This window comes from Apteryx mantelli, chromosome 1, assembly GCF_036417845.1.
Source record: "Apteryx mantelli isolate bAptMan1 chromosome 1, bAptMan1.hap1, whole genome shotgun sequence".
In the NCBI taxonomy this organism is placed as follows: Eukaryota; Metazoa; Chordata; class Aves; order Apterygiformes; family Apterygidae; genus Apteryx; species Apteryx mantelli.
This window is the reverse complement of record NC_089978.1, coordinates 4,070,496-4,098,472: the sequence shown is the minus strand read 5'-3', so window position 1 is coordinate 4,098,472 and position 27,977 is coordinate 4,070,496. Positions and strand designations below refer to the sequence as shown.

The window sequence follows — 27,977 nt, the reverse complement described above, 5'->3', positions numbered from 1 at the left end:
AGGTCACAGATGCATCTACGCATCATGATAATTGTTCTGTAGACAATTCAGATCTGGATTCACCAAAGCACCTCAGCAGTGCTGGTCAGAAGAGTCTAAAAGCTAGGTGCAGGAATTATGGTACAAGAGACATTCTTTGCAGAGTGAGAAAAGAGTTTGGTACCTAAACATCAAATCCACAACAGTCAGTATACTAATAAGGGTTTCCTATTACCTAATCTAGGGACAATGACAAAAAGGGGTTGTGGCAAATTCTGCCTTTTCTCTGGATTTTAATCAGCCATCCACAGACCTGAGAGAGGCATTTAAGAGATTAAAATGTAATCCAGGAATTGGATTACACAGGGATATCTAGTCTTTGAAAGAATATTCTAATGATATGATAAAAGCTCTTGCCTGGATTGTAAGCAGCCAGAAAAGGGTCTAGACAAGTCACACAACAGAGAGTGGCCAAAACACCAGCCTACAGACACGTTTGGAATGAGTCTTCCTGTTGAATATACCAACTTGTAGCAAAAAATACAAGATTTCAGAAGAATAAGAGCTATCTCAGATGAGGAGGATGCTCAGGAAAAGGAGAGCAGGAAGCAATCCTAAATTTGTTCCTAGCTCCTGAAGCTGCAAAGTCACACTAACTAACATGCAAAATATAAGTCGCCCTTGGAGAGACCAAAACCCAGGCAAAACTCTTCACCATCTGAATGATAATACCTGCCATTTTTATTTGTTGCAGTGGACTGTGCTTTTGACATGCTTAAATTTCAATTTCTTAGATCAGACTCTTTGGAGGATTAAGACATCAGGATGGCACCAGACTGCCTAATCAGCAGTCAAGCTAATTTAGGCACAACGGCAACTTTTCTATGAAGGTGGAGCAGCAGCTTAAGTGACCGAGTAAACCAATGTGAAAACGGTGTCTAATTAGCTCAAGAGAAGCAGCCTTACAAATTGTTCCAGTGGGCATGTAAATTTAAGTTCTTCCTAAAGGGAAACATATATGCCTAAATTCCTTTGCAAGCCTTGGCCTTTCAGGCTAAGGAGTGAGAAATTAATTAGTTTGCAGAAGCAGGAGTGTTTTTGAAAAGCTTGTTATGACAAGGCTATTCAAGCTAACACGTTATGTATGACTGAACAATACCTCTTTAGTCCAGGACCCAAAAAAAAATCTTCCCTTAGTAAGTTGAATTGGCAGAATAATCTATACTAAGTGATCCAACAGGCTAAAGATAGCAGCAATACAAAGCTCATCTCCCCCATCTACGAAATAACTTCCCAGTTCTTTAAAATAGAGTATATAAGGGCTGCCCCAAAGGGCAATATAGGAGAAGTCATCTTCATTTATCATGCATGCATTCAAACTAATGAATTTAAGCAAAAGCACTTGCAGCCAGGCTCCTTAAGCTTCATATAATTAAATGTACCTTACCTAAGGCTGCAAGATCAGGCTTTAAGCTATAGGAAATATGTAAGCAGATTTCTGAAATCATCTATTGCAGCCAATAAACATGAATAGGATTAGGTTTAGTTTCAGTCATGAATAAATATGGAGATGATAACCCAATGCTGAGAAATCAGGAATGAAGTCAACAGAATGGCTTGACTGCTTATCAAATATTAGCTAAGGCATTTAGATACAAATAGATACGCATCTAGGATGTTGGACATCAGCCTAACAGGTCATTGCCTCGACCCCTTCTACAGCCATCGGGGAGAGACGGTGCCTGCAGAAGGGTGGGTAACACCATATGGACAGCTGTTCATGGTCAGCGGGACAGTCACCCTCTCAAGATGTCTCTTCCTGAGCACAAGGGCAACCTAGGCAACTAGTTTAGGCTGGATGACAAATGTTTAGAAGGCAACATGACATAAGATGAAAAGCACTCTGGGTGCTTTCTAAGCAGGACACTGATCACTACTGCAGGCCAGCAAGATGAAAACAGAACGTGTCTAGCTACAATGGATTAGGCAGTTAAGTCAAGGGCTCTTTTCCTGGTCCCTCACCTCCCTGGAGGTGTCAATGAGAAATAAAAACTAAACTTTTGGTTAAGAGGTAACATATACAGAGAAATAGTGTTCAAAAATACTAGGCTGCTATTAATTTTCCATGAAAACAAGCAACTGACAGAGGGTCTCTGTTCTATTAGTGTTTTCCCCGGAAAAGGCTATATTGTTACCAGAACTCATAGCACTGCATCAAGGCAAACTCTAGAGAAAGACATGCTTTATTAGCCTCATGGCTCATGGAATTAACAAAAAAAAAAAAAAAAGCATGTCACACTAGAAAACTAACATCCGATTGTCTAGAAGCTTTAGAAGCTGCAAGGTATCCTCAATAGTGAAAAAAAGTTTGGCTTGCTCCATTCCAAGGTACAACTTTGACCTGAATTACCAAGGGTGAGCTGGTTCAGCTTCTAGCTGCAATTACTTGGTCAGTCTTCTGAGATACCAAACAGATGCGGACACATGTCCAAAAGGAACAGCCTGTGACTAGTGGAGTATAAAAAAGACCTGATGAACTGTCATCAGGCCATAAAGGCTTTTAGTCATCAAGTTGGATTGGACTAGAGCTAGTTACGTACAGGAGTAAACTGAATTGCTATTAGGAAGCAGGATTTCCAGATTAAAAAAAAAAATTGAAGAGAACCTCAGATTTATTGGACATTATGGATAAGAAAATTACATCAATCTCACTGTTTCAGTTGCATCCAAATCTCAAAAGCCAATTCATAAATAGTCCAACTTTGGTTCTAAGTTTTACTGGCAGCACAACTGCAATGCAGCTATCTATAGCACCTTGGCAGTTTTCTCCTAAAATTATTCATTGTTCGCTAGTCAATAACTAGTCTGTTTGGGTAGTCTTAACCTGAAGCGCAAGACAAACTCTACATGGTAAATATGAGAGTTTAGAAAGTGATTGAAATATGATGCATAAATATTTCTAAAGCTATTTTCCTAGTGAAGAGATTCCAGTTGTAATCTGTTTGCAGTTTTAATAAGTTTCTTCAGTCGGATTCACTTGTGATTATTTAATCTCCCTGCAAGGGGCTCACAGAAACTGTAAAGCAGTATGAAAGACAGAATACAATTCACAGGCTCAAATATGTATCTTTTCCTCCCCACAAAATGTTTCCTCTGAGGAACATTACTGGATCACAGCTGGTCAAAATACTAAATCTTGATTGTCTGGCCAAAAGCCAAAATCCACAACGACAGCTCTTTGGTATGAGAATACTTTAAAAAAATAACTTAAACACCATTTGATCTTTTTTGTTGCAAACTATGACCTCATGGCAGTAAGAACGCTAAATGAAGGTGTTTAAGTTGGTTTATAGCCATCTGAAATGTTTGAAGCTCCAAGCACAGCTCTGAGCCAATATCATGTCAACTGTGCTAAAAAGCAGTAATAGTTTCTCACCTTCTTAGAAATTACTGGTTAAATAACGCACAATAGTGACATGGCTGCAAAAAGAGGCTGCCAGGATGAAGTTAAGGTGAAATTGTGCCTTTTGGCAGCTAAAAATTCTGACGTGCACTTTAAAAAAAGTCTTCATAAATTATGCTACTAGAGTTTAATTCAAAGATTAAGTATATGAAGCAAGAAATACCTTAGAAACAAATTTAACAATTAAGCTGGGCATGCAAGTATTTTGGGGTAGAGCTTTTAAATGAGGGCTCAAAATGAGATCCTCCTACTATAGACAAGAACTTTAAAGGAGTATCTCATATTTGTAAGCATTAGATAAACCTACTACCTAATCTATTCATTCAAAAACCTCCCTCTGTGTGCTCTTTACCTACTATTAGTAATCACAAATACTATCCCTCAGAAATTACACAGAATAAATGAAATTAAACTGAAGACCAGGAGAGAAATTGAAACAACCTTCATTTGATTTAATGCAAGCATGACCCAAAGAGCATATTCAGATATTTGTCACAAATGAGGCAAAAAAGAATATAAAACAAATGTTCATGTACAAGATGTCCAGTCTAAATATAAGCAACGTTTAGGTCTCTTTTAAAAAAGTTCAAATAAACTGCATACCCATGAGAAAGAATTTAAGAGAAAAGCTATGCACGGCTTTTTGCATGAGCGAAAGCTAATCTTAAAAATGAGCTGCTTTTCTGGAAGCCAGTGAGACTCCAAGACTAAAAAAAAATGGAAACAAAATTATTCCCAAAAGGAAACAGAAAAGATTTGGGGGACCACAACTAGGACAGTCTAATCAACAACAACTTTGACTCATCACCTTTCACCTTAAGAAAAGAAGTCAACATCCAGCCTTGATATCAGAAGAGTTAAGTTTTCGCAGTTCTGTAGCTTCCATAACACTGTCCACAGGAACCAATAGAGCTATCTTGATTTTGTCTGTGTATAGTACAAATAACATTTTGCAGTAGGAGGAAGGGGGAAGAAAAGTAAACTCAGCAGAATATAGGTGCCAGGAGAGATATGAAGAGGGAAGCAGAGCTTGTAGACCTGCAAGCTTGATGCAATAAATCATACATGTTGCGATGTGAAAACACATATTAATCATTTAAGTGTCAGGCCTGAGAAACCAAAACAACACAAATCTCACCAGGCAGAGGGATTCAGCCACAACGTAATTAAACCTTGATGCAAAGACACTGAATTCTGCAGACCTACAACAGGGCCAAAGGTTGCCTCAGAGCTACAGGCAGAACAACAGAATTCATGAAAGCCTTAAGTCCTAGTAGATACTTTAAGGACTACCACCAAATTTGTTCTGATGGAAATGTGAAAAAGGGGGCTCTTCTGTGGAAGTAAGACTTTTTATCTTAAGGAGTAAAGAACGTATTTTGTTTTGAATCTGAACTGATGCTTAGAGATAAAAAAGATTAACAAATAAATAAGGATTTAAGTTACCCTCAGTATCTAGGGGGTTCGATTCAGTTCCAGACTGCAGAGAAATGCAGATAACTCGACAAAAGCCACATGTGAAGAGTATGCATGGGCCAGGAAGGAGTTCAGGTGATAAAGACATCGAGTCAGTGTCATTTCTGAAGGTTTCCCTCAGGTTCTTCCTTAAGCAGACCCACACAGAAATAAGGACAGCTTGCCCAACAACGGACCCATAAAAACACAGGACCTTCTTTGGCCTAAGGAGTCTACAGGCACAGAAAAAAGGCTTTAAACAAGGTGTCCAACATTTACAGCATACCTATAGCATGTAGTGGATTGTAAATTGTTTGGTTAAAAAGCAGCACAGATCTGACCTATTAAGTCAGGGCTCTAATATTTTTATTTTTTTTTTTTATGAAAGGGACAAACTGATCTCTAGTCAGGAGGCCTCACATCATTTGTTTCAGATTGGCACAATTCAACAAGCAAAGCAAAATCAATGCAAGCCCTTTTAGCACAACTGGAGTGCACCGATACACGGGGTACTAACGCAGCCATTTATAACCCATTTACACTTACATTTACCCATACATGTGTAAGTGGGTTATAAATACAGGGGGATGCAACATGTGCATTAAGTCTCAGCATAGTGTTTCTACAAGCAATGAAGAGTCAGTTGTGCATTAAAGCTTTCGGATTAAATCACCAGGTATAAGTTGACTTTATAAGACAACATTTTTTTAAATAGGTATTTAAGCATGAACTTGACTTTTAATGAGAATAAACAGGCTTTTGTTTGAGGAAATTATTTTGCACTCTCTCAAGTCCATAAGCAACACCTTGTAAGGACAAAAGGCCACATTTTCAAATCATAACACCGCCATGCACAGAGATCACAGCTCCTCAAAAGCATTTTCCTTTATTTCAAAGAACAGATATGTTTCTGCAAAACAATCCTGTTCAAAGAAAAATCAAGGACAGCATAAATGTTGATGTTTACCAGTTTAACTCTGACTTGAGAGAACCTAACTTCAGCAAGACCCATCCAGAGTGCTGATAAAGGAAGATGAAGAACAGCAAATGAACAACAAAATACAAACCAGGCAGTGCAAGTGAATATGTAAATAAGAAAAACCCATCCCTACCTCAAATGCTCTTGCTCTCATCCTGCAAACAAAGGATATCCTGGAAATACTTTGCTGACTATGGTCTGTAGCAAAGGGTATCAGATTACTCACCTGCTATATCCTGAAAAAGGCAAAATTCCTTCAAATCTTCATTTTAACAGCTGGTGGCTTTTATACTTACTTAAATATATGTAATCAGATATTATCCGCAAGACAGTGGGCATCTGTACTCCACTACATCTGCGCCCAACTGCAATGCCCCATTATGAAAGTCTAGTCAATCTTAACCTTGAGCTAGACTCCCTGTAAAGGCTCATTTCCATTTATATTATTAGGAAGTACTAAGAAACTAAGAAACTTTTTTTTTTTTTTAAAGGCTAATGATTCTAAACAAAGTTAAAAATGAACAACTACCCATGCAAGTCCTGGAGGTGAGAAGGAAATGAGGTGTAGATATTGGGGTGGGGTGGGGACGGGGAATGCGATACTCCCAGAGAACTGAGCCTAGTATTCCTATATGTTCTGAACTATTGCCCAGCCAAAAGCGTGTTTTGTCTTGCTAATGAGTGTATATCATCGGGGGGGGGGGGGGGGAAGGCTGTAGGAAGCCAAAATCTCTATGGCCTAGCTAAAACTTCCATTATCAGCACTTCAAAGCTAGCGTGCGCCAGAAGGCAGAACAGATACCTACACTCTGAAAGCGATTCCCACGTAACAAATCCCAGAGTCGCCCATCTCTGCAACCCAATCTTACTCAAGACTGAAAGAGATACCCACCACCTGCACCCCCCCCACTCTACTGATAAGTACACAAGTGTTACAGAAGAAGCTATGATGCATTTCCACTACAGTTTAAGTATTTTGGCCCTTCCCCAATGCACAGATAGGCCATTTTCAGATTTGCTTACAGGACCGCACATTTAGGAATCGCTTACCCAGTGCTGGTAGGGGGGAAAAAGAAAGGGGAGGGGGGGGAAATCTTCTCAGTGGTGGTTAAAGTTACTGATGGTAGAAGGCTACACAAGGGACTGGGCTTCCTTTTCTCAGGAACTATTTACTTCCAGTGTTTTGTTGGTTCAGTTGAATTTCCATCAGGCAACATTAGTTAGTCAGGGATGGTATTTTTTCTACTCCTGTATTTGTTTTCCTATGTCAAGACTTTTTCAAATCACACCAAGCACTTTGGAAACTAGCTTAGTTCACTTGGATCAGCATTTCAATGCAAGGAATGAAGGATAATACAAAGGCAAAGAGTGACTTTCTTTCACATAGAAAGAAGGGCTGGAAAAAGTTATGACACAACTATGTCCCATAGGATTTTAGTTGCTGTTACCCACTGCAGTAGAATTTTTGGCCCGAAGGTCCAATATATTGAGCTGTGCTACTCTGAGGCACTAACCGTGTTTGAAGCCCGCTCTTATAATTTAACTGGAGCAGCAATAAAATGCTTGTTTTGTGCATAAAAGCATATGTGATCACACACACTGTTTCAGAACTGTTCTCCTTCTCACAATCTATATTGCAGGGGAAAAAAAAAGAGATGTTTTTAGAGCTTAGTGACATTTTAGGAGCCTACTAAAATCAAACAATATAGTAATAGGAACCTTTCTGGAAAAGTAAGGTCCTTTAAAGTTCTAGAAAGCTGTATATCAGCAGAGCTTGGACATAGTTTTAGGCTGAGAAGATTTTTCACATAATACTTAAAGCAGTATAACTTTCTGCATGAATTTAAGACATGTATTCCCATCACCAAAAAAGTCTACCTCATTATATACTGTGTCTCTATTCTTGTCATGCAGAGCATGACAAGAGAATAGCTTGCGTTACACTTCTAATAGAGATTTTGCTACTTCTATTTGTTTAACATGGAAGGAATTCAGATATTATATGAATAGCACTGGAAAGCTAATAACCAGACTGTTAAAAAGAAGAGTCAGTACCATAGTATTTAGTGTCATTTCACATCAGATTTAAAAATAAGCTTCAATTAATTTTGAGTCTGCTAAATGCCATATAGCAGTTCCAAAATATGAAGGTTTGGCTATTGGTGCTTAGTATTTTGCTATCCTATTAGGAACAACTGGTTTTCTTTAGAAGGACTGGAAGTTTCCCTCCACTCCCACTCAGCATAATATGTGCCAAAAGAGAAATTATTTCTCAGATCAGCTGGAGCACTGAGGGAGTCCATGTCTATCAACAGCACCACCGAGTAATCTGTCAGCAAAGTTTGGTGAGGTTACCTAACCACCTGGACGATATTTTAAACACCCTGGAGTATTCAGGGCATCTGCACAGGGCCAGATACTACACAGGGACCACACAAATCATGTGCAACTTTGGAGCAGCAACCAATTAAAGTAGGGTTCCTAAAAATGGCACAGTACATATGTTTGGGTGGGTTCAGGTGCTCTAAAAAATGAAGATGAGAACACAGGGCAAAATAATTGCTTAACATAAGAGGCTGCATGAGTGTGCATAACTCAAATACTATATATAAGAAAAAGATAAGTAGCCTCTAATACACACAGAAATACACTTGTTAAACCCACTGAGATTAATTTTAGTAAGTGTGGAGACTATTCATTAAGGAAAATTGGTCAAGCATCATGCTCAAACAGCTTCTGCAAAAGCCGCCTACACTAACTTCAGTCTTCTAACTCAGAAGCCAGTCTAATTTGATTTTCTACGGACAGTGGAGAGGGATTCTGCATCCGCCAGAGTGAATCAGAGCAAGAACAATCAAAACTCCCCTGGTAGGCCACCATGACCTTCAGTTACTAGTTAACATAGCTTCCCATTTAGCAACTACACATAACATGCAACAACTGTATTCACTAGCAGCAAATATACTCAGCATGAACTGCATCAAGTATAATTCAGATTCCCATGCAGGTCACTTGAATCATACTGTAAAGCAAATAGGAGGCTAGATACAGACCAAGCTGAGACCTGTTCTATGAAGGTCTTGATGCTCTTCTACTCTCCTATCCTCCCAGGCTATAACAATACAGAAGGTGCAACTGCTAGAAGCCCTTAGACACAACCCTAAGACAATGATTAATTCACCTTGGAGTTTTATTCACCTTGGAGTTTTAAATCAGTCTTTCCCTTCCACACCTCTCCCAGAAGCAGTGTGGGCCCATCACATGGAAGATGAGATTACAAAAACAGAAGAAAACAGCAGAAACTTGTGGACATCTTATGTGGCCTGCATTTGAGAGTAACAATCTTCACCAAGCATCCTTAACTCTTGTGAAGAGCTGCTAGTTTGGGAAGACCTTCACTCTACAGTTTAGTTTTGTTTTTAAGCATCCATCTCCTTTTACTTTCTCTTTTTAACACCTGTGAGACGCTATAGAAAATACTTACCATCTAACCATTAGCCCAAGCTCCATGAAGTTTTTCAGGTTAGGAAGAGTTTGCCTTAGATCTGGAGTACTCAGTCCATGTTGATATCTAAGCTACAAGGACAGAAAAATTTAAATTAGCAAGGCTTTCCAAGTCCCAGATTCCAATGGATATAATATTATGATCAGTTAATTTACTAGCTTTTCAAAGAAAGTGCAGGATAATCAAGCAATTCCAACAGATTTATTACCTTGCAGGAAATGTTTTATTTAATACTCTCATGACCTCACATTAGCAAAACCCACCCAAGAACAGGGATAAAATAATCAGTCAATTCGACTGTTAAACCTCGTAACATTTTTCCCTATTTCTTATCTGTAACAGAAGAGTAGCCTCACAGCTTAATAAAAAAGGTAGCTATTAAGTGAACAGACCAAATTTCAACACAATGTCCTACATTCGCTGATTCTGAAAATTTATGTGTGCAAGTGTCATCTGTCATCCTGAACATATCAGCGTAGCAGTGAAATTATCACAGTAACATCAACTAGCAGAAACATACTGTCACACAACTGAGCTAAATCTGTGTTCTCCTAACAGTTTACATCAACATTTAAGCTGATGGCCGTTCTTCCCATAATTAAACCCAGCACTCAAATACAATGCAGTGCAGCTAAAGCAAAAAGGCTTTTAACACTGATTTACTATAACTCAAGTATTAATTCATATGTGGGGGCAAACAGAAATTAAAAAGTTCCATACATTGACTCCATGGGAATGTAACATACTTCTAGCCTCAGATTATCAAATGAAGTATATGTGACACAGCTGTCAGTGTCACTGCTGGTAATTAAAAACTACTCATTTGCAACATCGTCAAATTAAAAACACCTCTTATGAAATGGAAACATGGAAGGGAAAAAAAAGTTTTGTTCTGAGCCAAAAACTTCAAGGAAACTTTGCAGTGAAATTTATCGCTCGTATGGTTAAAATATGGAAAATATTCCTAAATTCCAGTATTTCTAAGGGATGCTATTGGAATGAAGCAGTGCCAAACTGATACACAGCTGTCAACAGATGTTACATTAAAGCCCTCAAAGTCACAGCTGGCCCAAGATACATTTACAGTGACTACACAAATTTGATGCTGATAAAGCTAGCTGCTGAAACATATGGAACAGTCCTATTTAAAGTTAAATGTTTTTTGAGCTACACACCTGTTTCTGTAATTTACAGAAGTAGGGCGTAAGTAAGAAAGATTTCTGACTTCAACCAAGAGCTCACCTGATTTTTCTTAAACAATAGGCCAATCAGTTTTTCCACCAAAAAAAAGGAATCTTGAAATCAGGAACTATTTCTATGCTTGTCTGAGTTTTAGAAAGAAAAATTGCTTTGGAAGAAAATCATCCTCAGTACTGCATTGTACAACAGGAGGCTATTTATTACATGGCTATGTCCATATGGAAATAATAAACTAAGTCATCTGGTGGGCTTGGTTTCATATTTTCTGCTACAATGACAGAACCTGGATTAAGACAACCATACAATATAAATTACTAAACGATCACCACATTCTCCTGATGAGATTACAGTGGATTTGGTTAACCAGAGAACTGGCCTGGGGCAAAAGAAAAAAAAAAAAGAATAAAAATCAAAGACATTACATTTGTTTCTTCTACTACAATCAAATGTTTATAGAATACCCTTTTTTAATAGTCATCCTTAAATTCTAAGGTTTCCTAGCATAAAAAGGACTGGATTAAGGGATCTCTGTTTCAAACAGCCAAGATCAGAAGAATGCATGAGATGCTTGTATCAAACATGAACAAAACAGTTTCTGCTTAAAAAAAGTAATCTCAGAAGCTGTAGAAAATTTTTTTTTGCCTTCTAATAACAGAAAAATCAGTCGAAATTGCAAACCAGTTGCAAAAGCAGCATATTGTTTCAAAATTAAATTAGATTGATCCTTCAGGGTATTACGGACCTGGCCATCCTGGCTACCAAAAGAAAATGTGCCTGTAACTTTGGCGAACAAGTGCCCAAGATTTGTGTTCACATTAATCATCATGTATCCTCAACAGATCAGAGCCACAAGGACTGCAAGTCACTGATGATGTTCCAGTAATAAAATGTTAATTGCCATTCCCTCACTAATATTTATCTCCTATGTAGAGCTTTGTTTTCTCACTGCTGTATAAAACATTGCCTCATTGACCAAAAAAAGCACAGTAAACAAACTGAGAAATAAATAAGCCAAAGACATCAGACACTTTAGACAGGCGTTTGAATCTGCTCTTGCACCAGTTACTAGCAACGCTCTTACTCCACAGCAGCAGGATACAGCAAACAAAGTGCATCATATTTTACAAACAGTTCAAGACACAAGAACTTAAGGGTACTGATATTAAAAAAAAAAAAACACACAAAAACACTCATTTTACAATGGCTTTCAGTTACACAAAGATTTAGATTAATTCTTTTTACTCATCTCAAAAATGGGGAAAGCTTCAACGTTTACTATGCTTGGTTACTTTTGCTTCCATGTTAACCGACATCATTCCAAGTTATTTAGAGATGCAAATAAGTTAATAAAATGTAACTGTGGGGGTAAAAACAAAAAAAAAAAAATCTAATGTTTGTGTTTCTGAAATTTTTTAGAAAATAAATCTAGATTCACCCAATTTGATCCCTTTTTCAGAAAACTTTTATCCCAGGCTTCCGACACTAAATCCAGTGTGATAACACTGAGGATTTCAACGCTATGAAAAGACAGTGCAAAGCAGGCAGACAGTATTTGCAACTGTCAGTAAGTAACTGTCTAGAGAGACTGCTTTTGTAAAATATGAATTTTGATTTGCCCTAAGACAATTTCAGGAAGGACCTATACAAACAAGTTCGAGGACATGGGAGATTCAGAACAACCCTGACTTTATAGAAGACCAGCCTATCATACTGGTACATGTTTTATAGCATGCTTGCTATTTATTCCAAGATTACGGATAATCATAAATGTTGAAGCAAGCTGCATTTAAAGCAATGATTCTCAGAGACAAAGGTAGATCTATTCTTAAACTTGCTTTTTAATATATATAGGTTTATATTCTTAATTTCACTTGAAGGCTAATAAAATTATTCCAGCTAACACAGTAGCAGTATTCACAGTAGGTAAGGCATGACAAACAAGTTAACTGCAACCAACAGGGTCATAACTGGTTTAAACTTAACTCCTCAGGAAAACTGTTCACTTGTTCCAGCTTCTATCTGAAGTTCCTTCCATACAGTTTCAACTTCTGCTGGAACAGAAGTTCTGTCCCTCAACAGTGAATCCACTCCATGCTCATCCACCTTGAGCATCTCCAAACTATTACTGGTATCCAAGCACTTTAAAGGAAATTTATTCTGTCAACCAGACAGATATAATTGGAATTATGCTGATTAGGTAATGTCAGACAGCACAAAAGTTTATCACCTTTCTAACGATAACACTGGGAAGATAAAACATTTGGTCACCAGATTATGAAAAGTGTAGCTATCTTGTTTATTAAGAAATTAAAAATACAAACTTGCATAGGTCCGGTTACTCTCTTATAAAGCCCATGAGATGACAAGCACTAGAATTAAAGTTTTTCAATTAAGTTGGCTTAAAAAAGCAAAAATCCAAAAAATCTTTACTGCTATCTTATTTCTGGCTAATAGCAGATTGTATCTCAGATTAAAATTCAGGATTATGCCACTAATGATGCTGGGGCTCCTGCAAAAAATGATACCCTGAATTTAAGCGCAAAGAAAAATAGCTCCTTCCTATCCCTTCTAATTCCCTTAACAGCATTTAATGATTAATGGTATATGAGCATAAATATTTACTTCCAACCAGAAACCACGGAGTACCTGGATTACTATATCCTTTACTGGGAGCTCAGAATGACTCCAGTTTTGAAATAATCTGTTTATCATTTACCATATTTTGTTTCCCCAGCTATGTTGATCCTGTTCAAAGACGCATGGGAGCAGACTTACAGCTCAGACTATGTTAACAAAGTCTATATTACCAGTCATTTCACTACTTATTGTGCATAATGCCAGAGTTTACACTGAAGCCTGCAGCATTTTTTTTTGTTTCCCTTAGTCTCAGACTAAGATACCTCAGACAACAGCTACTCAACACTGCAGCATGCTACTCTACCGGCATTTGTATCAGTTCAAGAGGTGTACACCATGCATGCTCACGTATTGTTAGGGCAGTCAAGAGCAATTTTGAATTATTTTCAGTTAAACAATCTTCTTTTTCCTTGACAGCATCAATAATTTCAGAGGACATCTGCTCCCCAAATGTGAAAACACACAAACAAAATAGAAGCAAATGTGTTCTCTTAATCAAGTTCAGAGTATTGGCTAGGAGCCAAGCCTTTACACAAGGTTTTCAGAGGATGTCAAATTCTGGGACTCAAATATAAAACGCAAGTTTTAATGAAATGACATAGTTAATTGTTTTACAAGATCCTGGATGACTTTTCATAGTACGAAGGAGCACTGGCTGGGATTCAGATGACTAAGCACTGCAATAATGAAAACAAAGTGTTGTTATAATGCCTGTTGCTATATAAACAGCCTTGGGGGGATCACTGAAATAATGCCTGCTGCTATATAAACAGTTGTGTGTGTTTATACCTTTTGGGGGAAATTATAAAGTTTGAGATTATTTGCACTCTAACGTGTTGCTCGCTTATGTTATCAAGTCTGTTCTAGCTCTGAACTAGATGGGTTTGCTGAAAAACCCTTACGCTCTAACATCAGTGAAACACATCTTGGTATCAATTAGCACTTTAGGTAGCATATGTTGGAACCAAACCTTTAAAATTCATTTTTCATATTTAAATTCATATTTCATATTTAAAAGACTGTTACTGTATTACAATCTAATCAGTTTGGAAGCAAATACAGCCAAGCTTTTTCTTTCTTTCTTTTTTTTTTTTTTTTTGAAGTTTCTTGGGAAAAGAAAGCAATATAGGAAGTATATAGGAAAATAGAAAGATAAGTCTTCAAGCACTCTTCAACCTTGTTTTCAGAAGGAACAAACTGGACTGCAACAGTAGTGACAGTGCTCATTGAAGCGAGAGGAAGCATTCAAATACAAAGCTATTTTTAAGGAAACGTTGGCTTGTATCTTGATACGCCAAGAGCTGCCTCCCTCTCCCAAGTGGATGTCAATGCTGTTCAGAGGTCCACCCTGAAGAGCAGATGTTTACTTGGCAATTCTTTTAAGAGTACTGAATTAACAAGAAAAACAAGTTATGTCAACAACATTGAAAACCCATGTCCTTCACTAATCCATAGAGCACAAGCATTAAAACTCCTCAAGCTGACCCAGTGAGCTTAAACAAACAAACAAAAAAAACCCAAAGCCTTTTATTAAAACCCTCTTAAAAGGACTCCCATCACTATTTTGATTTAGCAGTAACAAATAAGGCACACAAACAGAAATCAAAGCAGTAATGGGAGATAACCACTGCATTTAACGCTGTCCCTTCAGACTGCTTACATTCAACTTGTTTTTGAAACATGCTTAGTCTAAAACTATCTTTCACAGGCTGATTCCTCCCCATACACACACACACACACACTTATGAGATACAAGCTGCTATCAATAAAATAACCTCTTCTTCTCTTACTTTGACCTGTAACAGTGATACCTAACGGCCAACATAGCGCAAAGTCACTGGTCCGAGACACTTAATGCTACAGTAAGACGACGTTGATCTCTATGTTACGGCTAAGTGTCTGCACGCATTAGGTTAGCGTGGAGCTCTAACTAATCCAGCTCTCAAACTGTATTGAATTCATATGATAACTTATCACCAGTGATTCTTGTTATCCCATGGACAACTTGTTTTCTTACCTTTCCCCTGCCTTTCAGATGGAGAGGAATTAAAATCCTGCAGAGTGAAAGGAAATTCAAGCGTGGAGTTTAGAGAACAGAAGTGATTCAGCGGGGAGGAGGGAAACTATGTTCTCCACTGACAGCATATCTAATTCTTTCTTTGATCTGCCTTAGAATCATATTAAGCTGCATCTTGCCCTCAAACCTAAAAAAATACTAAATACAGCATTCAAATACAGCAGCAACCTGGACACCAATGCTCAGTCTGTAATATTCTGCCAAACATTTCTGAAATAGCTTTCCTGCAATTTTTAAACTGAAGTTTGATAACAGGCAATATTTAATGATGTATTCTAGTTTCACAGTAATAGCGTTTATTGGAGATGGACCACAAGAAAAACAAGGTTACGGGAAATAGGAGTATGTGTTTTGAGTACATGCAGAACACACCGTACGACTAAACATCTAGATGAGCCAAAAGCTGTTTTTCCTCCAGGACTCTCACTCATATTAGTGAAGCCCTTCCTGAGAGTAAACACAATACCCCTCCGGAGAGGTTGCAAACATTAGCCTTCACGGTTCAAGTCTGGTCTCCCAGTAAGGATATGGGAAACCATTGTGAAAGAGAGACTGGGGGAAAGAGCCACTTAAGTAAGCTATTCCTGTAAAATCCCGTGGTTAGTGGACCCTGTTATGAAAACAACACATATGGGTCCCCTTGCCCATAAAGGTGCCTCTCATATACCACGACTATTTTACAGAAAACACATTAAAAAAGCAATTTAGAAGATACAACAGTTACTGGCCTCAGAAAAGCTTTCCCCCTCCTTCCCCCAGCCCGTGAAGCACTCAAATAACTGAAACCATGTTTACTGTTAGGCTGTAGTCTTGCTACATTATAGCTTGATGAGCTATACGGTATAACCTTTCCAGGTTCAGATCAGACCTCCTTAAAACTCCTCAGCATCACAAAGCAATGTTTATCGGATTATGAGACACGGGCACACTCACTTCCTATGACCTCATCCCAAACATTTGTATTAAAAATCATTACATCAGGCAGAGAACAAAAGGTCAGACGTGCAGAAGCCAAAAGGAGAAAGACAAGTAGCATTTTGTACTTAAGTCTTAAAAAAAAAAAAAAAAGTTTTCTTGATGTGTTTAGCACCCCAAGCATAATTTTGCTCTATATAAGCACATTTTGGAGTTGCTTTCCCCCCCCCCAAAAAAAATTAAATAAATAAACAACCCCCCACCAAACTAACAGACAATTTCCCCACTGGGTATCAGTCTAGCTTTACCTTAACATCTTGCAGGAAAGGACTTTGCAGAATTATTTCAATACGACACAACAAGGCGCTCCTGTCAGTAGTGTATGGGCAATGGCAAAAGACTAGAGCTCTAGCTGAAAAGGGTTAGTATTTTAGCTATTTGTTCTTTTAGGCTACGTTGGGGAAAACCCTTGTTTCAAAGAGTTACATAGTTTTGGCAAAATTAGTAAAGTGGAGCTTTAAACAAAAATCTATTAAGCAACGACCTTCCTGAAGACAATTAGTGGCTATGTTTGAAATGGAGCTTGTTTTTTCCTATTTACACAATATCAGCTTGAGAAACATTCATATAAATTATGCGCATGGCCAGCAAAGAAAGATGTTATACTTCCTTAGTATTTTCAGTCTCTTGAAAAATAAAACGCTTTCAAGCTTTGGGTTTCCAAGCATTCTGGACTGAACAAAATTAAATCAGCCAACACGTAGCAGACTTGTATTCCTTCTGTTGGAAAACAGCTTGCTCTAAACTTTATCCATAGTATATAAAAAGCCTGAAAGATTTATGGCTGATTAAGCAGCTGTCATACCCAAAGCCTTCAAAACAGGGTCTGAGCCCTGTTGTGCCAAATTCTACGCAGAGAAGTAACAGACAGACCCTGCCTAACAGAGCTCGCTGCATGCATATTAAACTATACAACAGCAAAATAAAGCATATGGCGGGATGGAAAAGGGAAAAATAACAGAAGCTGAGCAAAAAAAAAAAGTTTCAGGAAGCGACAAACTGGTAGTTTTATGCATTTTAATATGGATTTTTTCCATGAAGAGACAGCAACATAGCAGAAAACAAGAAGGTTCCTGAAGGAAAAGACAAGCAGACAAATGAGATCCATTATTTCACAGATGCTAACAAATTATGATACCCAAAAGTCAAGCTTTGTCTCCAGGGCATACACCACTAGTTAGAAAAAAAAAAATCATACACTGAATATTTTTCCTAGACTCATACAATATGCCACAGTTTGATAACTGACTTCCCGCTTTCCTATCTCTTCCAATTTGAAAAAAGCAGTGTTTATATGAACTACAAAGCAGTTTAAGTTGGCAAATAATAAGCGTGCATGTCAGCTTAACTGTATCAGGAATCCATTCTCCCTTTGATTACTAAAACTTGGTTCCATTTTAAACACACACTTCTTAAAACCTGACTGAACAAGCTGAAGAGTTAATGCACAGAGACAGTGACAACTACATAATATACTTAAGTGACCTAAAATACAGAGCATGCAAGGCGGCTCCCAAAATTAATTTGGGGAAATGGCTCTAGGCACCGCAGGCAGTGCCAGCTTTCTTGAGGGCCAGCCACTTGCAAAGAGACAGACGCTCAAGGAAGAGTTAGAAAAATGTCCATCATCCTGGTAGAAATCCAGTCCCCCCAGCTTGTCTCCTACTTCAAATTTTGTTTCCTGTTCCACCCGTGTCGTTCACCCCATCTCACCACCTCCGCACTCCCCTGCGACCTAAGCAAGCAGCACAGCTTCCAGCACTGTCCAGGCTCATACTGCAGGTGCTGGGATCACTACAGCCCGGGGAGCCCCGATCTGCTCCTCCATAAAGCAAGTTACCCTCACTCATCTGTATGGATTGCCTACGGGCAAGGATAAGCAGGCTTTCATCCGAATAAAAAGTGACTGCAGTTACAGCTAATCCAGTCTCATTTCAACCTATTTTATCTTGGCATGGGCGATAGGAAAGGAAAAAAGAAAGCCTTCCAACAAGTTTGCAGAAAAACATATGTAAATTCCCCAATTCTTAGTGATCTGGCTAGGTATCAAGCCCATTACTACCCTAGGAGACTTTCAGGAATGAAATCTCTCCTAAAAGCCTTTGGCTCCATGCAGCTGAAGAAGGTACTTTGTGGTTTTTCAGGTGCAGCCTCTTCCTCTTAACATTAAGATGAACACTCAGCACTTTGCAAGACAAGGACTCGGCTCTGGCTTCAACCTGTGCTCTTTCAAGAACACTTTTCCCTATGCAGTTAAATTGGCCGCAGATTCAGACAGTGCATTCTTTCTGAGCCGTATGTTTTATGAACTTAGTTTAGGGGCCTCGTAAAAGATGTAGTGTACAAGTCACAGTATCCTGCGCTCAAAGGGTCGTAACCACGGCATCTACGCCGATACCCACAGAACTCTTAAAGACGCTTCCACTCAGCAGTGTTTATTGCCAAAACAAATTTCTACTCCTAACATTTCTGCCGTTTCCCATGGAAAAGTTTAATAGTTTAAAATATAAAGCTGATTTGCTCCCATGTTAGATAGTCTAATAGAGCCAGGAACTGGACATCTTGCCCCATTTCACGTTTAAGAGCAGAATTTCAGCGTAGTTTCTTACACATGGCACTAGTACATACCTTAAGCATTCAACTTTTTCACGCAGCTATTAGAAAGACACCAGTTTGACTGCAGCTAACATTAAGTACTTTGCTTTACTTCCATGTTTCTGTGAATGTTATGCTCCTCATACATTAGATAAACTGAAACAAAGAACGCCATTCCCAGGACAGCAGTGCTGCGACAAAGGAGGATTGATCCAACATCTCTACCAAGTTATATAAAGCACGTAAATGTTGTCTGCCAGCACGTGGACACAGTGACTCTGGACACATGAAAGGGTGGCTAGACAAAAAGTTTATTGCTTGCATCTCTAATGCACTGATGTGAAAATAAACATCCTTTGGAGAACTGACAGAGGATTGCTCAAATGACTTTTCCTGTCAAATAGCAAGGTTCATCTGTTACTCGTGACTGACAGATGAAGGCAGGACCATTCTTTGGCCACGGCTGAGCAAATCATGCCAGTATGAATAGTAATATCAAACTAACATCACTCAATAGCTGTCAGACAAAACTGGATCAGAAGGGAAGTCTCGTGTTGCGGTGAATGTGACCATGCATTCAACACAATCAGAAAAACCTTAACGGATGCAGTGGGACAAGTCAGTAAAGAGATTTCACAAAACACGGAAACGATGTCTGAGAAGGTACACTCTGACTGTCACCAACTGCAGAGTCTCACTGACTAACACCAGCAATTAACTGGGGTAAGACTACACACACTGACTTAGTTAACTTCCTTAGGGAATCAAAGGGTTACGGAACAGTCCAAATTCACTCGATACCCAGTTTCGTAAGTCGCTTTTCAACAGCCAGTAGTTGAAGCAAGAATAGGAAACCATCATTTCTGAGGCCATATCCACTAAAGCCATATGGAGGTAGTCTTGATAGGAATGTCCAGTAAAGTCATAGTTAATGTCATCTCTCCATACCTAATGATGTAGCTACATTAAAGTCAGGGCCAAGCAATCAAGGCTCTAAGAGTCCAGGAAAGAGAGAAAAAGTTGCTGATAAGCAGCAATAGAGTTTCTCCTTTAGTTTTACAGGCCTGGGGTTTGAAACTCAAAGACACTGCACTTTCCCCAGATATGTTCCTCCCCAAGGCAGCACAGACATCCTGCATAACCAACAACTGAGAGAATAAATCACCTGCAGGACATACGAGATAACCTCTAAACAAAAACAAACCACCCCCTGAACAACTAGGGGAAAAAAAAGTGGAGCACCAGTACTACTGCTCAAGGACTTGTGACAGCTCAACTTATCAGGGACCACGTCCATGGTTCATCTGAGCTGTGCATTACATATATGATATTCAGAGACATGAAGATTCTCCTACAAATGCTACAAAATTCTCCTACATGCTGGAAACACATTTGCTTATCGCACACAAAAATCCCATGACAATTCAGCAGGTTCCTCAAAGCTGTCTGCTATAAAGGCAGATTTTCATAGGCAATCTAAACTCCTCTACTGTGAGCACCAACGTAAGAGTCCATGTCATTTCCTGCTAAAGCCTCACCTTCCTCAGATACTCTACACACATCAATAACTTAGCAGCTAGAGAGCTTGTGGGGTCAGCTGCCTGCTGAATGATCTTCCAACCCCTGATATTTATGAGAACTGAGCCACGTACTTCCACTTTTAGCAACTGTATTCTACTTCACCATTTATAATGCTCTGGAATGACAGTGATTTTTTTTGTTCTTGTGACTGTTGTTGCTATTAGACATAAGTCATTAATTTCCCTTTAAAAATATCACACTTGTGTCTACGTTACAATCAGAGCTGAAATCTTAACTGGAAATTTATGGTCAAACCTAATATTATCTAATGAAAAGCTACTCTGAACTTAGCGAGGACTTTGATTCTACAAATAGAAAATATGGGGCCTGAAACAATTTGTGCTCACATACAGATGGAAGTTATTATGAACTCTCAGAATTAACACACATTGTTTTGACTTTGGAATGTAACAGCAAAGCAAGTTTCTCCAAATATATGCTCTAACAAGCTAGCACTGAACTGCTTCTAATTCCAACCGAATTCTCCTGAGTGCAGGATGTGGTTTTCATTGTTATTGTCCTGCTGTTTTACTAAAAAGTTCCACTTTATCTCTAGAAGAGTTTTGATTTCGGTAATTTTACTTAATATCAGCCTGGTCTCACTTCTTTCCCACTCACACTCTCACGCCTCTCCTTGCTCTCAAAACTCCATGGTTGGGGGGGGGGAGAAGGTGTTGGAAAATCAAGAAAAACCTCTGTGAAACTGTGGAAGCTTATAGGAATCCTTTCACAAGCATATTTAAGTTGATGCAGGTCTTTCTGGACTCTTGGCTTCTCACCCACTCTGATCACAAGATTCACATGAAGGATTCAAATAAGGCAACAGAGACCCAAGTTCCTCCTCTAACACTCCAGCAGATTTAGTGTCCTCCTGATTACAGGGTTCTTCCTAGATACTCTCCAATCTTCACAAAGCAGCCAGAGCAAATTAATCAACTGTTCTGCATTAAAAACCACTGACAGAAAAACCACTTAGTTTGTAGGACTGGTTGCATGAAGCAAAGCCAACACCTTTGGGCCTTAAAAGGACCCCTCAGAGGTTGTGAGGTTCTTCAGACAGGGAGGAGGCAGCTGCTTACTCTCCATTCAAATTTAATCTTTTTGATTATGTACTGTTTTCAAACATTTTCTTCTGTACCCACATGAACCAAGCATACCTGGAAGTTTTTCCTCAGAGCAGTCTTAAGATCTTCTAAAAGCTACTTAAATTCAACAGTTCTGGACTCCACCCTCCAAAAGAGCATGTAAAGGATTCAAACAGTCCCAGGTTTTTAATCAAGTCAGCCCCTGGATAGAGAACCTCTAGCACTGTGATATACTTCTGCATGTTATCTACCTACTCTGCTAGATTTTTCACAATGGAATTTCTTGTGGCAGACCTATAAAAAGCTGTAATATTTGACCAAGAATATCAAAGCAAAGGTGACTACAACGATTTATACAGACTTCAGTAACACTTCCCTGATTAAGTAGTAAAAGCCCCCAAAATTCTGATTTACTTTTATGTTTTTATATTCAACAGCATACATTCTCAAGCAGTAACATGTGAACCACTGGTGTTGTACTAACCACTTTAAACAGAGTCCAGCTAGCACCAGTGACCCCATGTAAATTTGGAAACCCTTTTTTATACAAATACATGGTTAAATTAAGTCTTTGATTACTTTTCTGAATTTGAGCATATGCCAGTGATTTCAGGAACCAAATGCAAGGACTTGGAAGGGAACACGGCTGAATAACCATGATTTGAACAGTTCATAGTATTTTGAAAATAGGACAAGAATAGAATCAAAACAGCAGATTTCAGCAGGTCTAGCCATTGTAACACCTCAGAGACAAGTCAAAGGGAAAAAAGGAAACAAGTGATGGTTACTATAAAAGAGATACCACAGGCACAAATACCAACTAACTGAGACTACAAGAAATGGAAAGATCCAACCAACCTGGCTCAATGACAAGTTAGTAATTTCGATCAAGAAAAAAGCACAAAACACTTGCATCATATTACTGAAGGACAAACTGCAAAATTACATAGGAACAAAAATATGAAAGGCTGAAAAGCAAAGCAAGCAGCAGCAGCATGACAAGTAAGTTACAGAATGAACTAATACATTTACAGAAGTAGAGATTAAGGAAAGCATTCATTTGATGGTAACAGAGAGAAAGCTATCGAATCATTTGAAGGAAAGAGTATTTAATCCCTTTTTTGCACTAGTCTTCCCTATGAAAGTCAAGTGTGAACAGCTGGCTACCATTATCAATACCAGCAACAGAGAGTCACAGTCTAAGTTATATTAACAGCTTAGTTAAGTGAATTTTGAAGACTGGCAGGACTTGATTAACTTAATCCTACGATATTTCAGCCTTTAAGTAATTTCAGAACTATTGGAGGTTATCTTCCAAAACACACTGAGCACACGCAAGACACCAGAAGTCTGGAAAAAGGTAAATGCAATCCAAACTTTAAATAAACTAAATGAAAAGATCCAGAAGCTTTATTTCAGTTGTGGCATAGGAGATGGAGAAAGGCAGAGAGTGGAGGAAGAGAGAACTGGGAAGAAAGGATCAAACTGAAAAACTAGAAATTAAGCAAACAAAAAACACCACCAAATGCCACGTCAAAAATAAAACTGCCAAACCAATCTTATTCCAAGCCTCACGAACAGGCTAGAAACTGAGATGAATTTAAAGAAACCTTTTGACACTTTAAGGCATGAAATGCTCACAAGCAGGCTGGGGGAATGGGATCTTGATGAAGTATTCCACAGAATGAGTGCAAAGCTAGTAAGTACTTCCTCGGTGTAGTTAACCAATGGCTCACTGCCAAAATGAAAATGTTAATTAAGTGGGGCTCTACTTGGGTCTATGATTTATCCAAATCTCCAGTATTTTCTTTAGGTGACCTGAATAAATACAGTAGAGGCTTACATGCAGATAGCACGAGGTTAAAGCCAAGCTCTCACTCTGCCTTTCCCAAGATTCATTTTATGAAATCAGATACATGATTAAAAACATGAAAGGTACAACTTTAAGGATACTTTCAAGGCACAGCATGTAAAACATGTATTAAAGGAGTGCATAAATATAGAACGGGCTATTTTGTTGCCACACAGAAGAGGCTTGGGGATTGCAGGTTGCAGTGAATCACAGGAAATTAGCAGCGTTAGACCATACAAACCTACTGGGACATATGAACTGAGGAAAACAGCAAGACCCATGAAGCACTTCTCTCATCCCACTCAGCACTTTGAAGGCAACTCAGCTGAACATTGTATCCAGTTTTGGGCACTGCACTTCAAGAAAGATGTGGATCGATGGAGGACTGGTGAGCAACAAGAATGCTCAGAAATTAAGAAACATGGTCCATGAGATAACACTTAAACAGAGATATCTTTCAATGCATAGAAGTTTGTTCATTTAATTCTCTTCCTCTTTGTAGACTATGGGAATAAGTGGTTCTGTGCTTAAATAGAACCAAGAAAAGCCAAGTACTGGGATAGAGTACTTCAATCACAAGCTTTCCTTCGCAGGATGCTAAACAAGCATCTGTCAGGGATGGAATAAGAACAGCTGACTGCCCTAGGGCAGGGTCATCAGTCATGATGACCTCTCAAGTTCTCTTACAGATTAGCTTTTAAACATTTTCTGAATTCCATATCAAACTCACTAGCAGCAGGCATCAGCACTACCTCAAGTAAAAGCTCATAAACTCCTAAAAGCTAAAAAAAGATTTCTCATGTGTTTGCCAGAGTAAAGGATGATTTTTAAAACACATCAGAGCAAGGAAGTCAGGACGATTAGAGGATTTTTTTTTCAAGTCATGCACCTGCAAGACCTGAGAAAATGCAACAAGCTAAAAATCTTATCATTTAAGTATAGGAACAGAAAGCTAGTCAGAGTAGTAATATAGAAAAATTAAAGACAGAGCAATGAGAATGAGATGAATGGATCTTTGAGTATAACAGAACAACAGAAATATCAGAAGACATTTACAATTTTCAAAACAGTGCAATATACACTCATAGCATTTACATTTTGAAAAGGAAGAAATTCATGGTTAGCTGGCAAGCCCTTCTCTAAGCACCACAGGAGATAAATTTCAAGCACAAAGCCGTAAGGTAAGTGAAGCCAATAAGCTGAAGAACACCTCCAAGAGTTCACAGATGTTCTCTACACAGAACAGCACTGTAGCTGAAACAACATCCAAAGAGATGCATATTCATGCCACACTGACATGAAGCAGATGGTAGATAGTGTATTAGAAAAAAGAAAAAAAAAATCTCAAGATGTACCAACCTGTGCTATATTTTTGTTGAGAAGATATACTCCATATTCAAACTGAAGCTTCTCTCCTCCTTTTGGATATAAAGGAAATCTGATGGGAAAGGAAAAAAATTATATTTAAGGCGAAGTTATCCAAATGCATAAGTAAACTTTAAAAACCCAGACTCTTTCTGAAAAGGCAAAGGTTTAAAGAGCTCTTAGAAAAACAGATCCACTAAAAACACTTGACTCCTTTGCTGACTTTTCCCAACAAATCCCCACCAGGATATCCTTGGGAACCCTCTGTTGCTCTAGTAGATCAGCCTCTTAAAACTGACACCAAAATTCAGTCAATTGATTCTGTTTTCCAAAGTACTATTTCAGGTTTTTAAAAGATGCTTTATGATCCTGCTAACGGTGCATTATTTCTCTCACTAAATGAAGCATGTTTTAAGAAGCATGAAACATAGTATCAGACCCCAGCATATCTTTGTATTCAGCCATTTTCATTTGGTTAGCTCATTTCCAAATACAAATAATTTTATATGAAAGAGAAAGATGTCCCCTTTTCACTAAACTATTTTGAGATTGAAAAGGAGTACAAATCCATTTACACGCAGAAGGCATTTGCAGGCCCACAGACCAACCCACCAGAAAAAACACTTAGAGGTCACAGGTAATTCCTCATCTTTGTGCGCTCCCCATCCCATTTAAACCCTCCAGCCCTCTTGGACATCTATCCCTGGAACCTTCCCCACTTTTCCTGCTGTCATATTACCATTCTCTTCTGAAAACCCCTCCTTTTGACAAGTTTCAAATATGCACCAAAGGCTCAAATCAACTATTGCATCCTAGCTCACTACAGCCCTCAAAAATATTATATTCCTAATGTTTATTTCTGTTCTATAATAAACAAACCATTTTTCAGAATTCTTAATACATTAATACATTAGTTACTTGCTTATAGGAAAGTAGCACAGCTTATTTCTCTCTCAACTGCTGCTTGAGATGAACGAACCATCATTTCAGCCCGTAAAGTAGCAAAGGTTGTTTAGCATTTTGCATTACAATAAATAGTTTTATTAATCTGTTCTAGGAATCTTTGCTTCTTGAGAGAAGCAGTTACCATGAACAGTCTTAATATTTGTAAGCTACATTTCTTAGGTTCATCTTTTGACTCTTCTTTACCCCCAAATGTTATGAGGTCACAAGGGTTAATAAAGTAATTTCAGAACAATCTAAAACTTATGTTTATGGCAACTACATCATGAAACAAGCTTTTGTGTCTCTAAAGAACTGTATGTTTTATAGTTCCTAATCAAGACGCTGAGGGTATTATCTGCACAAAACCTACATTACATCAGAAACCAAAGCTTATCTCAAAATTAGGATAACAAATAAGAGATCAATATCTACTAGAAACACCACACATTCTGGAGACGCGATTACACTGTGTATTTTAGCATCAGACAGAAAATCTTTACTGCAGCCCCACTGTGGGGAACATTTGCAACATTTAAGGATAATTCTATAGAGCCATTAGAGCTAAAGGTTAATGGGTCATCATCACAGCAAATCAAATATTAAGATGTCAGCTCCAAGTTTTATGCTACTTTCAAACTCACTAGGTCACTTCAAGTTGAGGAATATAAAAATTACTGTGAATAGCATATATCTAGCTCACCTTGCTTAATAGATCTATAAATCCAGCTTGTTCCCATGTAAGAAAATAAACCTTTCAAAATGAACACATCCCACAAGAATTCCATCACATGCTATCCTAAGTGTAAAATACAAATCAAAAGGAATTCATCTCAGTATCTACAATTACTCTACCCAAATGGAGCAGGATTTAGATTTAAAGGATACCTTTACAAGTATAAAGCTCACTCAGGCTTGACAATAAAAGCACCATTAGAAACACAAACCAAGTTTTACTATAAGATAGTATTTCATTAAGGTATTAGTAATGGGAACCATGTATTCTCTATTATTGGACACAGAGCTCTTCAATATGTGCAGTCTAGAATAAAGGATAAAAACCGTTTAAAAGTGCTTGCTACCATCTCCCACACACAATTTCTTGTAAGTGGTGAAGATTAAGCTTTTCTGCTCATCAAGTTTGTTCTGCTTTTTGGCTAACATTCGCAGTTCTCTCCTCTAACTTCCACTAATTAATCTTGAAAGAATCTAAACTACATACATCTTCATGTCAGCTTTTATAATACAGTGAGTTACATGAAAGTCTTGAAAAATATCAGTGGATGTCTGTACATGCACATTTATGACACACGGAAAAATATTACTAACTTTGATGTTCCTTTCTTTGCGTGTTATCTTGCTTGCCTGTTAGGCCTGGTCACAAGCAATAAATTTAAGGGATGGGAACCATGACATTTTATATATTGCTTCACCGAGTATAATTGAATGCAACTTTGTAACTGTTGGCTCCCTATGTGAAATTCTTCTTTTTGCCTGCATGACTATAAGCTAATTCTCACTTTGGCATGCTGCACAAAGTTTGTAGTGTAAAGTTTTAGTTACATTTGCTCAAAAATTACATTCAAAAACTATTTTAGTATTTTATAGTCACAGAACACTTGATAAAATGCAAAACAGAACCTGCCTGCCCATTCTACTCCAATATCTACCTTCCTTGTATCCATTCTTGCTCATTTGTTTGAAAACTCCAACACCTCCCTCCGCCCCCAAAATCCAAAATCTCATTAAGCTCCTTTAAAGCAGGAAATACAGACCCTTGCTCTAAGATGATGAATCCAAAGGAACAAATCTGATATATTTGGGAGGGGTGGGAGTCAGAAACCACACAAGCCACAAATACCATTGGTTGAGTAAGCACCAGAACAGACTGTCTGAGAGAAGTTAACAAGTAGTAGGGTAAATTATGTCTGTTTAAAGGCATTTCTAACCATGAAGATGAAAAGAGGGGGGGGGGGAAAAGTCATTCCCTGACATACAAGAAGCATTTCTTCTGCTTCTGTTCTAGGGTCCTCTCAGTTATCTTCTGAAAGGTGATGGCTATTGGAGGAGGTTCCCAAGAACTGGAAGAAAGCAAATCTTCAAGAAGGGCAAGAAGGAGAATCCAGAAAGCTACAGGCTGGTCAGCCTCACCTCAATCCCTGGAAAGGTGATGAAGCAAATACTATATTAAACAAGCCATTTCCAAATCTGTTACGGACAAGTTGATTGGGAATAGTCATCATAAATTTACGAAGGGGAAGTTGCGCTTGACCAGTCTGACAGCCTT

General features: G+C 38.3%; 1 protein-coding gene across 4 annotated transcripts in view; it reads right to left on the bottom strand.

Annotated features, from left to right (window-relative positions):
* UVRAG (UV radiation resistance associated) overlaps positions 1 to 27,977 on the bottom strand; it is a 97,023-nt gene that overhangs the window by 4,055 nt on the left and 64,991 nt on the right. For 3 of the 4 annotated variants that reach the window (XM_067309822.1, XM_067309966.1, XM_067309901.1), the window contains 2 exons: positions 24,743 to 24,821; positions 9,361 to 9,452 (listed from right to left, as the gene is read on the bottom strand). In XM_067309822.1, the coding sequence (XP_067165923.1) occupies positions 9,361 to 9,452; positions 24,743 to 24,821 (171 nt within the window). The remainder of the gene's footprint in view (positions 1 to 9,360; positions 9,453 to 24,742; positions 24,822 to 27,977) is intronic. The other variant, XM_067310029.1, reaches the window with a different exon arrangement.